At 41.8% G+C, this 13,225-nt stretch overlaps 1 protein-coding gene across 4 annotated transcripts in view; it reads left to right on the top strand.

Annotated features, from left to right (window-relative positions):
* LOC117542533 (solute carrier family 45 member 4) overlaps positions 1-12,109 on the top strand; it is a 66,324-nt gene extending 54,215 nt beyond the window's left edge. For 3 of the 4 annotated variants that reach the window (XM_034210250.1, XM_034210253.1, XM_034210252.1), the window contains exons 5-16: positions 2,899-3,078; positions 3,388-3,578; positions 3,872-4,058; positions 4,501-4,953; positions 5,593-5,858; positions 5,949-6,110; positions 6,276-6,375; positions 6,485-6,565; positions 6,650-6,780; positions 6,968-7,036; positions 7,136-7,290; positions 7,628-7,805. In XM_034210250.1, coding sequence (XP_034066141.1) covers positions 2,899-3,078; positions 3,388-3,578; positions 3,872-4,058; positions 4,501-4,953; positions 5,593-5,858; positions 5,949-6,110; positions 6,276-6,375; positions 6,485-6,565; positions 6,650-6,780; positions 6,968-7,036; positions 7,136-7,290; positions 7,628-7,805 — 2,153 coding nt within the window. Of the gene's footprint in view, positions 1-2,898; positions 3,079-3,387; positions 3,579-3,871; positions 4,059-4,500; positions 4,954-5,592; positions 5,859-5,948; positions 6,111-6,275; positions 6,376-6,484; positions 6,566-6,649; positions 6,781-6,967; positions 7,037-7,135; positions 7,291-7,627 lie in introns of all 4 variants that reach the window. The other variant, XM_034210249.1, reaches the window with a different exon arrangement.
* Positions 12,110-13,225: the final 1,116 nt, after the last annotated feature.

Raw genomic sequence — 13,225 nt, 5'->3', positions numbered from 1 at the left:
GAAGCAGCAGAGAGAGGGACACGCCCCCATCGCCATCAATGGGACTACGGTGGAGAGCATCCTGACCTTCTACAGGTGCACCATAAAGAGGACCCTGACCCTCTACAGGTGCACCATAGAGAGCATCCTGACCTTCTACAGGTGCACTATAGAGAGGATCCTGACCCTCTACAGGTGCACCATAGAGAGGATCCTGACCCTCTACAGGTGCACCATAGAGAGGATCCTGAACCTCTACAGGTGCACCATAGAGAGGATCCTGAACCTCTACAGGTGCACCATAGAGAGGATCCTGAACCTCTACAGGTGCACCATAGAGAGGATCCTGAACCTCTACAGGTGCACCATAGAGAGGATCCTGAACCTCTACAGGTGGCACCATAAAGAGGATCCTGAACCTCTACAGGTGCACCATAGAGAGGATCCTGACCCTCTACAGGTGCACCATAGAGAGGATCCTGACCCTCTACAGGTGCACCATAGAGAGGATCCTGAACCTCTACAGGTGCACCATAGAGAGGATCCTGAACCTCTACAGGTGCACCATAGAGAGGATCCTGAACCTCTACAGGTGCACCATAGAGAGGATCCTGAACCTCTACAGGTGCACCATAGAGAGGATCCTGACCCTCTACAGGTGCACCATAGAGAGGATCCTGAACCTCTACAGGTGCACCATAAAGAGGATCCTGACCCTCTACAGGTGCACCATAGAGAGGATCCTGACCCTCTACAGGTGCACCATAGAGAGGATCCTGAACCTCTACAGGTGCACCATAGAGAGGATCCTGAACCTCTACAGTGCACCATAGAGAGGATCCTGAACCTCTACAGGTGCACCATAAAGAGGATCCTGAACCTCTACAGGTGCACCATAAAGAGGATCCTGACCCTCTACAGGCGCACCATAGAGAGGATCCTGACCCTCTACAGGTGCACCATAGAGAGGATCCTGAACCTCTACAGGTGCACCATAGAGAGGATCCTGACCCTCTACAGGTGCACTATAGAGAGGATCCTGACCCTCTACAGGTGCACCATAGAGAGGATCCTGACCCTCTACAGGTGCACCATAGAGAGGATCCTGACCCTCTACAGGTGCACCATAGAGAGGATCCTGAACCTCTACAGGTGCACCATAGAGAGGATCCTGAACCTCTACAGGTGCACCATAAAGAGGATCCTGAACCTCTACAGGTGCACCATAAAGAGGATCCTGACCCTCTACAGGTGCACCATAGAGAGGATCCTGAACCTCTACAGGTGCACCATAGAGAGGATCCTGACCCTCTACAGGTGCACCATAGAGAGGATCCTGAACCTCTACAGGTGCACCATAAAGAGGATCCTGACCCTCTACAGGTGCACCATAGAGAGTATCCTGACTGGCTGCATCACGGCCTGGTACGGCAGTTGCTCCGCCCTCAACCGTAAGACTTTACAGAGGGTGGTGAAAACGGCACAGCACATCACCAGGACGGAGCTGCCATCCATGGAGGATCTTAACTCCCAGCGGCTCAGGAAGAAACCCCTCAGAATTATAAAATACCCCCATCACCCCAGCAACAAACTGTTCTGTCTGCTGCCGTCTGGCAGGCGGTATCGCAGCAACATGACAAAAACTACCATTACATTACATGTCACTTGTTAGGCGCTTTTATCCAAAGCGACTTACATACATTCAGTACTGTGGGCAATCCCCACAGGAGCAATTTGGGGATAAATGTCTTGTCTAGGGACACAACAACATGCTGACTGCAGTGGGGATTGAACCAGTGCTCCACTGATCAGAAGATCAGCGCACTATTCTACTGTGCCACAGACTCCCCGGCTACAACTACCAGACTCAGGGACAGTTTCATCACACAGACCATAAGACTATTAAACACCTGAGCTTGCACTATTTTTTTTCTTTTTCGTATGTCTTGTAAATTGCACTGGTGCATACATTACATAATTACACCGTAGATTTCTAAATGTTTTGACAATAACGCTTTTGAATCTTCAATCTTTGTATCTACTAACTAACCATTCCCATGTCAAACATTCATACAATTTCACACCGAGGCCCCCGAGCAGCGTGAGGCCAGGACCGGGTCACAGATGTAATGAGACACACAAGGTCACACACATCGTGCAAAGCATTATGGGAAATGTGCAGTGATCCATTTGTGTATGGCTTTGTGTTTTGGTTGTGTACTGTTGTGTGTCTGTTGTAACCTTTATATATACAGTCTATGGTTGTAACTCACTAATCAACTATTGATCACATGTGCAGCTCTGACCAGGGTCACATCGTTGTAGCAACTACACATGTTTGTGTACCCCTAGATTTAGAGGGAACGTAACAATGATGTAGAGCGATGGTGATTATATTTCCTTCATAAATATACATTTTTTAAATTAAAATGACATGTATTTCTTCTATGGCTTTTATTCAGATTATATTGAAGTTAATTGTCTGTTATATGTTCAAATCATGGTGTCAACAAATCACAAAGTTTGTACAGTAGAACATTTACAGCACAGATTCACCTCTTTAAGTATAGAATATTATTATTAAACACCATATTTTCTCAGCTATCGCTCCTACTGGTGATGGAAATATTAAAATCTGGACAAACAAAAATATATATTTATGTTATGTTTAGTCGTAAATATGTGTTTATTTGTCAATATCTAAAAAGCATGTTGCAAGAACTATCTTTTTTAATACAGAATAAATTGGCAATTCTCCAATAAATAAACAAATCAAATTTATAAAATATAAATTACATTTTGTCTGTCATCAAAATGTTTCCTTGTCAGTTTGTTCATTGTTTAATAATAATAACAAGCACACATTTTGTAATATTTTATAATAACAAATCTTTGTCCATACCTGTCTTTCTCTGTTAGGTTTGTCAATGGGTGACGAGCAGGGGAGACAACCAATAGGAATTGTTCTCACCGTGTTGGGGGTGGTGGTGTTGGACTTCAGTGCGGACGCATCAGAGGGACCAATCAGAGCGTACCTGCTAGATGTGGCGGACTCCGACGAACAAGACATGGCACTAAACATCCATGCTGCCTCAGCAGGTACTGCTGACACATAAATAGTACATTTAGAGGATTTAAATAATGCCCATAAATACATTTAGAGGATTTAAATAATGTACGTCAAAGTCTTGTGTAATATAATTTGTTGTCCTGGCAATAAACAACATTAAGATATAATATTGAAAATGTTTGAACTGATATATCATATATTTTGTTGCAGTTGTGCATTGTAATCAATGTAACGGTGAATTTAATTTGTTCTCGGGGAAAGAAATTGAGATTAGACGCAATCTTTGACTGCTAATGTATCTTTTGTGCTTCTATTATAACTTCTGTTAATGTGTGCAGGTCTTGGGGGTGCGGTGGGATACGCTCTCGGAGGTTGTGACTGGACGCACACTTTCCTTGGCGCAGCCTTCAAGTCTCAGGAGCAGATCCTGTTCTTCTTCGCTGCCATATTCTTCTTCATCTCTGTGATGTTACATCTGTTCAGCATCGAGGAGCAGCAGTACTCGCCTCAACAAGACAGGATGGACCAGGTGTGTGTGTGTGTGTGTGTGTGTGTGTGTGTGTGTGTGTGTGTGTGTGTGTGTGTGTGTGTGTGTGTGTGTGTGTGTGTGTGTGTGTGTGGTGTGTGTGTGTGTGGTGTGTGTGTGTGTGTGTGTTGTGTGGTGTGTGTGTGTTGTGTGTGTGTGTGTGTGTGTGTGTGTGTGTGTGTGTGTGTGTGTGTGTGTGTGTGTGTGTGTGTGTGTGTGTGTGTGTGTGCACTTTAACAATCAAATGTATAAAGTGAATCCAACCCAAAGACTTTGGTTTTCTGTCCTCTCACCAGGAGAGTGTTGATCGCACCAAACCGCTCCCTTTGACCAATGGCAGGAATGGACTTCTTGCCCCCAAGCTGGATTTAATTGGAGAAAATGAAACGATAGACAGCTACGACCTCTATGACCCCTACGGAGACAACCTATCAGAGCATGGAGATATGGACATGGACTTCCTAGAGATGGAGCTTGTGCGAAGTAAGTTCACACACTCTTGCCTCCTTTCCCATTCATATTTCCCAGGGATGTGAATATGATTGTTCCTGTGCTTTGAGATATTTTGCACACTGAATTACACATCCTTTTAATTCTCGCATTTTAAAAGAATCCCACACATACAGATAAAGTGTTGGGAAAATAACCCAAAAAGCAGTGCCAAACAAAAGAAGACGAGCCATAAAGACAACATATCTGTCAAAGAAAAACAAATATGCCATGGTCCCTGTCCACCAATGTCTGTAATAAGGTTCTCATCAGTTCCACATTGCATTGTGTGACTTTTAGACCCTCAACCAGACAATTTAGATTCAGTTTATGCACTGGAACTAGGATTGGGGTTTGTCCCATTCTCCCATAGATTTCCCGCACAGCCATTTTCATTACATCTAAACTAATCGACCCTCTCCTCGTCTGTCTCCAGGTAAAAGTGACAGTGTCCTGGCCATGGCAGACACCACTCTCGACCACCTGGACTACGATGCGTTGTTCCTGTGCCACTTAGAGCCCTCCATCTTCGCCGACCGCCTCTCCCCCCACCACGGCTCGCCCCCTACCGCTGGTAACTTCTTCAACTACAATCGCACTCCACCGCCCCGCCTCGGCCACATCAGACGCAGCAGCAGCGCAGGAAGTCAGGATCTTCTCGAAGCCAACAAACACCAAACACACTCCAACACCCCAAGGATTTCCCGCCTCTCGGCTTTCTTGCAGGAAATGGAAAATGACGATGGTCAGGAGGCGTTGCTCAACAACCAGCTGAACGAGCAGCGGACACTGAACGGGCGGCTGTTAGCCAGCGTCAATAATCCTGATAGAGCTAGCACCAACCAGCTGAGCTCTAAAGGACAGGCACATCGCGCTGGAATGGTCAAAGGTTGGTTTTTCACCCTTATTTATTATAGATTTTTATTTATTTTTAAGAAATTATTTGATATATTATGCAATATCTCATGTATTGTTTTTTTGACTGCTATTATGGAACTATTTAGGCTATTCACTCTGCTTTTTTGTCTTTTATTGTCGTTATCATTCTCATTGCAGAAGCAGATTTTAAATATTTAAAGGAATAGTTACACATTTAGAAAATAATCCTATTTGCATTCTTGAGGTTAATTACGTCTAGATAAGACGACTGAATGAGAACATTATATGACTCTCAAATATGATAGTGGTTTAAATCTTCTTATCTACATATTGGCTAGAAAGAAAGATAATTTATTTCTGGAAATATCCAACTTTAACTTTAAAACATTTTGTTTTGAGGGAAATACTTAGAAACTGAGAGACATTTGGAATAACTTCACTCTGGAAATAAAATCCATAATAACACAACACAATTAAAAGTGATGAGAGAAGAGGTAATTAAAAGTAAAAAATACATTTGAGTATTAACTGCCACTACAGTGTACTTTTGTTCCTATAAGGAACAGGAGAGATCTTCCCCTATCCTCAGTATTTTTACATATGATAAACATAAACCCTCCCCTAATGTTAATAATGTTTCTTATCCCAGCTGCCAGTACTGGAGCCCCCATGCGGCATTCCCGTAACCGTCACATCTTCTACCGCCAGCCGTCATGCACCTTCTCCTACTACGGTCGAGTGGGGAGCCAACGCTACCGCCGGGCCAACGGCGCTTATCTCATCAAGCCGTCCCGCAGCATGAACGACCTGTACGAGGTGGAGGCCAGACACAGGAGGAGGCACCGGCAGAGGAGGAAGCACCCCAGCGGAAACACCAACTCCTCCAGCGGGGACACAGAGAGCGAAGAGGGAGAGGTGAGGAGAAAATGTAATCACTTGTATCTGCTTTATTTCTTAGTGTTTTGATTTGGGTGGATATTGTATGATCGTGTGTCCTGTGGTCAGGTTGAGACCACCGTGCGGCTGCTCTGGATGTCCATGCTGAAGATGCCTCCGGAGCTGCTGCGTCTGTGCGTCTGTCACCTGCTCACCTGGTTCTCCATCATCGCTGAGGCCGTCTTCTTCACTGACTTCATGGGTCAAGTCATCTACCATGGAGATCCTACCGTAAGTGAATTAATTGAGCAGAATACATGTTCTCTGCAGCATTATATCATCTTTTTTATCCAAAGTTATGGACAACAGCTCCAAATGTAGCAACCAAATCAATTAATGGCCTTAGTTAATCCACAGCTCAGTAATAAAAATGAAGCCTTTGTTTCTCTCTGTCAGGCTCCTGTTAATTCTACTCTGTTGGAGAACTATAACAAAGGAGTTCAGATGGGATGCTGGGGACTGGTTATTTATGCCATGACTGCTGCTACATGTTCAGGTAAAAAGCAAGCACATATTTATATAGACCTTCAGATTCGGTGCTTACTCTCTGAATGTAAAGTGCACTAAACTATGTATTAACCATTCAATTAATCTCCCTTTTCCAGCTATCCTTCAGAAGTACCTCGACAACTTTGACCTGAGCATTAAAGTCATCTACATCATGGGAACGCTTGCATTTTCCATAGGTATAAACGCCTATATATCAATACATTTGGGCAAAATCAATAAGAGCGATACAAATTTAAAATGTATCTATTTTCCCTCCACAGGAACTGCTGTCATGTCAATCTTCCCTAATGTGTATGTTTCCATGGTGATGATAAGCACCATGGGTATCATCTCCATGAGTATATCCTACTGTCCGTATGCTCTTCTAGGACAGTATCACGAAATGAAAGAGGTACAGACAAATTCTACTTGAAATTCCTTTTTTGTTTCTATTAATATATAATGTTAACATGGCCAGGGACTGCATACTGAATGAATAGATGGATGTATAGAAGGTCTCATATTGAATTACTGTTTGTGAAAAGCAATTTTTTCAATATGTAGCCCTCATTAACTGTTACTGTCTCTGCCTCCTGTAGTACATCAGGCACAGTCCTGGGAACTCCCGGAGAGGCTTTGGCATCGACTGTGCTATCTTATCCTGCCAGGTGAGTCTTCACTTAATGAAATCATTGTTTTATAGTTATATATAAATATGTCCATCTGAAAAGACTATGCTGTGAATGTAATAATTTGTCACATTTCAGGTGTACATCAGTCAGATCCTAGTGGCCTCAGCTCTGGGTGCTGTCGTCGAGGCGGTTGGCAGCGTCCGTGTAATTCCCATGGTGGCCTCTGGGGGCTCCCTCCTCGGTTTCTTCACCGCCCTCTTCCTGGTAATTTACCCAGCTCCAAACCATGGGTGAGAAAACCACCTGTTCTTGGCTTTTGTTGTCATCAAAGGACAGAAGTTTGACATTTCAGAAGACGATACAACTAATGTCTTTATGGTTAATATGAAGCTAACATATCATACGTTAGCTTAGCAAAAAGACTAGAAACAGAGGTAATGAGGTGTCCAAAACTAACAATTTCCAGATACCGGCACCTCTAAAGCTCAGTTATTGTGAATGTTTCCAGAATGTAAGGCTAAATTAAGCTAATCTTTGGTTGGCAAGAAAGCGAAAAAGCATATTTTTCAAACTATTCCTTTATACTTAAAACACAGTCCTAACCATGATATACATTATGATTGACAGGAATGGGGATTCAGCCAAAGCTTCGAAACGGTCCTTGGCAAAGCCGGAAAACCCCAACAGTGACGAACTGGCTGTTGCCGTTGTGACGGAGAAACCCAGCTTCCTAAAACTCAACAAGAAGGGCAAGGCCACCACCACCACTACTTCCTGTCACACGGAGAATGAGTCTGCTCTGTGATTGGTAGGCTCAAGTCGACGATTCTGCAGAAACAACTAAATTCACTTCACAAATAATCATGGACGGCGGCTGGTGTGCATTCGGTCCACTCTTGTTTTTCAGCTTTGACTGGCTTTTTTTCGATTCTGTGTTTCTTTGGTGAAAAAAACTCAATCTGACGTAGGGACCAGTGTCGCACCAGACCAACTCTCCCAACAAAAAAAACATTTGGTCTCAGCGCTGTTTCAGCCAACGCAGAAAGTACTTCCACTGACATTTGAGTGATCCGTCAGTGTCATCAAGAAACGACTTGTCCATTGGTCATGCTTTTAAGGAGAGGTTGTCTCTGTTTCTCAGGGCCTCTAGGAGGTGCTACTGAGCAGCCGCCTGGACAGGAAACTTCAGGGGATTCACACACATACACACACGCACACACGCACACACGCACATACACTTCTTCATCTGGGGTCAACACAATCGAATGAAGGATGAACGCTGTTGATGAACATTACTCCTCGAGTCATTCAAAAATGCTGAAAATTGTTCTTCCTCGCTGTCGAATCTGCTTGATCGGATCTTTGCTAAGAAGATGTCGACGAGATCGACAAGTGTGTCTGCTGACGAATTCACCAAATTCAATTACACACTTTACAGCACTCTGCGATAGTAGCTTTAAGACTAAAGACTTTTGGAAGTGGCATTTCTGAAACTAAGAGCCGGAAAGCCTGGTTCTTGGGGAACATTTTGATCTGGATCAAGTCTAAGGCTACACTCCAGGCCAAAGTTGACAAAAGGCTCTGATCAGAAGTTGTCACTATATTGAAGGTCAAGAATACAGATGTGTATTGAGTGAAATTCCACGAAAGAAAGAGCGTAAATGCAATATGTGCAGTATACAGGGCATTACAATCCCAAATATTATTTTCCTGGTTTATTGAGGGCCCAGAATGCTGCTTCTGTTTTTTTGTTTGTACACTAGCCTACATGCTGCATGTTAGAAAAATAAGAGACAGACTAAACACCATAGAAGAAGACAGATGTTGGGTTGTCCTCTCTCTTTCTTTCTCTACCTTCTTGCATATTATTTTAGAAAATGCAGTTGGCACAATGTTTGTCACTAACTGCACATTATGAGCCATTGTTTTGAAGAGTGTTCAACAGCACTCAGTTAGAAAAGCCTTGATTTGAAATCCTCTTGGTGTGATGGATTCAGTTGTCTGGGGACACGGTTGTTGTCAGGAATGGGATGAAAGATTATGGAATGGATCCTGGATATATTGAAAGAAACTGATATAAAATGTTGAAAAAAATTAAATAAAGCCCCTAGGGTTGAGAACTAGTAGCCTATATTAACAGGTTTAGGCTTGTTAAGTGAGCCTCGGTGGAGGACTTACAGTTCGCCTTACTCCTGATTTAGTTGTCTTGGTTCCATTGTACTGGGCTAAATAAAGGTATAAGATAGTATTTTTTATGCTTATTACATGTGTGCTGTATGCTAATTGCATATTGAGAAGACGATAGAGGAATGAAAGGACTGTTTTCACTTTAACAAATATTTGAAAATATATAGTATACCAGAGTGGTATTGACCATATACATATATGTCCCACAATGCCAATCTACTCTTTTTAATCTTTGAACCTAAGATACATTTGAATTGTTACAAATTTGGAAATACAAAATTAGTCGATGGAGGCAGATTTTTCAGATGATACAACTTTGCCTCCTAAAGAAAACAAAAGAAAAACAAGAATATTTGACCAAATTACCAAATAAAAACGTTCCCACTGAAATCCAGTGATCCCCTAAGTAGAATATAAAATGTCTTGAACCAAATGTCTAAAATAGTTTTCTTTAAAGTGTCGTAGGAGCGTGCTTCATTCTGCCTCAGATGTTGATAGTAGGTGAGGTATTAAAACAGTTGTAATGCTCTTAACATTTTTTACACAGTGATGAGACTAATAGGCTTAACATAAAACATGTATACACAAGTTGTATAGATTAAAAGTAAACTTGTATTAATACTGAATGATAACGAGTGTTAACCAATACGGTTATATAATCTTGGAATATTTTAATAGCCTGCAATAGAGGACTTTGATAAGTTTAAGTAAGAAATACTTAGTGTGAGATTTAAGATTTGATTGTTTATGTTTTCTGACAACTCTGATTTTTTGTTGCAATAACAGCCTCTGTTAATCAGCTGGGGAGAGGACTGTGTGTGAGGGGAGTGCAGGCGGAGAGGGGCTGTTATGGTGGTCAAATCTGGGTGTTTTTACCCCTGTTAAGGTCAAAGGCTGTGGATTTGGGTCAGTTTTCCTTTTAGCTAAATCAGCGTAAACATACAAATGTAAAGAAATTGAAATGTTAATTGCAGTGAGTTCATTTTCTGATTGAAGGAAGATTATTTTTGGGTGTAATACAGCATTTAACAGAACATCTTATTTTTAACTAAGGTTTTAGAAGAGGATTCACTCACTTATAATATGGTTGTTATTTTTTCACTTGGATGGGTGTTGGGCGCAGAGTTTTAACAGAATAGATTCCTTCCATAATTTCAGGTACATTCAGTCAGTCCCGTAGTGGGGCAGAGAGATGACCACCTCTTTGGTGCTGGGACGAAAAACGCAGGGATAACAAAAGACAAGGAGGAGGTACAGAAGCATTTTGGCTTCTGACATAGGGCAATAACATATTCTGGTAAACTAATATTCTAACACTTCTTCAGTTTAATGACAAACGTGAATATAAAGATTTGGGTTTAGGAGGTTTGCATGTGAGAACAGCAATATGCATGTGTAGAACACCAAAGTATGACTGTAAAAATCACTCGAGCTCTTGTCTTTATTGTCCTAATAGGCCAGGGATGTATTTACTAATGCATGGCTGGATGTTTGTGTCTTTTAGTTTGAACTTAAACGTGCAAAGACCAACATGCACTCTTTTACAGCTGAAGAATTGTGCTCGGTCAGTCCACGCTCAACAAGCATGTGACTTCCTAAAGTTTTTGCACATGTATGGGTGAAGTTTCAGGCGTCACGTGTCGTCAGGGGCAACACTCCTTGTTAAAAGTGTAAGTGAGAGACTCCAGGCCTCAAATACTTGAAGTGCAACTTGAGTGTCTCTTTTCCAATGCAGTGGGAAGTCTCTGATTTTAGTTATTTGGTTCTTATTATCCCAAGCCTTTTATTTACCGCAGACTCTAGAATGTTCAGACAGCAGCATGGCCTGCTGGGAGATTGAGTTCTTACCTTTGATTCCATCTTGTGACTTAAATGTTAAAAAACAAAGTCAATGAATGTCAAGTGATTTCAGCTGAAATAATTTTAGTTTTGATGTTCAACAAGCCTGACATTGCACAGTACTTGCACATAATAGGTAAAAAAAAAAGTGTTGCAAAAGGAAGAAAACAAATAACTGTTGATATTTATTTTTTTGAGCTTTCTTGTCTATAAAGGACACTTTACAATTGGTTTCCAAAATACTAAATTGTTCTATATTCTGTTACAGGTGTGCGTGTGTGTCTGTGTGTGTGTGAGAGAGAGTGAGAGAGAGTGAGAGTAGTCGTCTCATAGCTGTTCACATGTAAAGCTAGAACGTGTTAAAATGTCATCTCAGTGTTTGTTTTGGGTTCTTGTTCTCAGTACTTTGCAATCACCTGGTTTACACTTAACTCTGGAATCGATGGCTGCATCACCGAAAGGTTATTTACGAGTCTTTACTGTCTCTGTTCTGGTGTTTTAACTCAATTAGAAAATGTCATTGTTTTGTCTCTGTTAGAATTTGAAGGCAGAGCCACACATGAGAGTTTGGCCTTTGCACTTTTTTTCAGTGACAGCCATGTTGGTTGGCTCCACCGTCCGGATCACTGAATGAATGTGGAGACGTGGTGACGCTGTCAGTGGCAGCAGCGTGGTGGCCGAACAGTTAGTCCAACCTGGCCAGACTGTGTGTGTGTGTGTGTGTCTGTGTGTGTGTGTGTGACAGAGGAGATAGATGCCTATACGTTGATCCTCACAGAGATTAAATCAAGAAGAATACTTAAAGAATGGGAAAGTATGCGCAGTATACTACAGTATATATAATATGCCTTGTTATTTTAAAAAAAGATGTAAATATACATATTTCTCTTTTAGGTTCTTCTTTTTTTGCTGCTATAAAAAAGATGATTATTTTTGTTAGTAGTTTTGTTTTCTATATAAAGACTGTATATATCTCTATGTTCTGTAAATATGCTTGAGCCTTCATAAGTAGGACTCTGGATGAACACTGTTTGGAACGCACCTTTAAAATCTGTTCTGAATTAAACCAACAATGGCTCCTTTCATTATTTTACATTTCTGACCATGTGAGAATAACAAGGGATTTATTAACAAAGAACTCTTGGGCAAAATGAATGCCCCCTTCTGTTTATTTAAACATTTTCTGCTGGTGGGGGGCTGAGCAGGTTTTTTCTCTGCTTTGTCAGACTCGCCTGCCAACTCCAAGCAACAAAGTGTTATGGTATTAGAAACCCAAATCATGTGATGGCAAGCTTTAAAAACAACATTCTGCAGTAAATCGTTATCACACAACGCCATTTTTGGTCTCTGCGAAGTTGCAGTAAATTTAAAGTTAAACACAGAAGCTTCCATGTGAAATGCATGAAATTAAGAACTCAAATAGGGAGGCACAAATGAAATGTACATGAATTGGCAATGTCCCCTTCATTAGAGACCTATACATTTGTTTGATTTTATCCATTGCTCTAAACAAGGTGTCAATTTCACATGAGTAGTATTGAATGTAAGCGGATCCGGAGCTGTTCCTTTAAATAACATCCTATTGGTAATTGGTGTCATACAAGTAAACGTCCATAGGCAAATACAGTATACAATTTAAATTAAAAGCCTGGAATAAACCTCACACGGTTCACATACAAAATGTGTTAAACTGAAAGACTGAGTATCCATGAAGATTTGGTGTGTTATGTCATTTCTCATGTGACTGCTGGTGAAGTAGACTGCCGGTCAGCAGTTTAAGGAAAGGCTTCAACATTCCTTCAACATGTTTTTTAGGGGCAAAAGCATCCTAGCTCGGCATCTTCAGAGCTTACCCATAATGCAGTGTGGTGGCCAGACCGCTGAGAGAGGAGAGGAAGATCAGACAACTTTGTTCCTGCAGAGCCAGGTTCCTCTCTCAGTCTCAGGGTCACAGATCCTCTCTTTCCATACAGGGAAACCAGAGAAGGAACTTGAAACGTACGTGTGTGTGTGTGTGTGTGTGTGTGTGTGTGTGTGTGTGTGTGTGTGTGTGTGTGTGTGTGTGTGTGTGTGTGTGTGTGTGTGTGTGTGTGTGTGTGTGTGTGTGTGTGTGTGTGTGTGTGTGTGTGTGTGTGTTGTTTGTGTGTGACGCTATTTACGTTAAGTGAACTGTAATAACCTGCTGTCCCACTGGAGTGT

This window comes from Gymnodraco acuticeps, unplaced genomic scaffold (assembly GCF_902827175.1).
Source record: "Gymnodraco acuticeps unplaced genomic scaffold, fGymAcu1.1, whole genome shotgun sequence".
In the NCBI taxonomy this organism is placed as follows: domain Eukaryota; kingdom Metazoa; phylum Chordata; class Actinopteri; order Perciformes; family Bathydraconidae; genus Gymnodraco; species Gymnodraco acuticeps.
The sequence above is the reverse complement of the archived record's forward strand: the minus strand, read 5'-3'. Positions and strand labels throughout refer to the sequence as shown.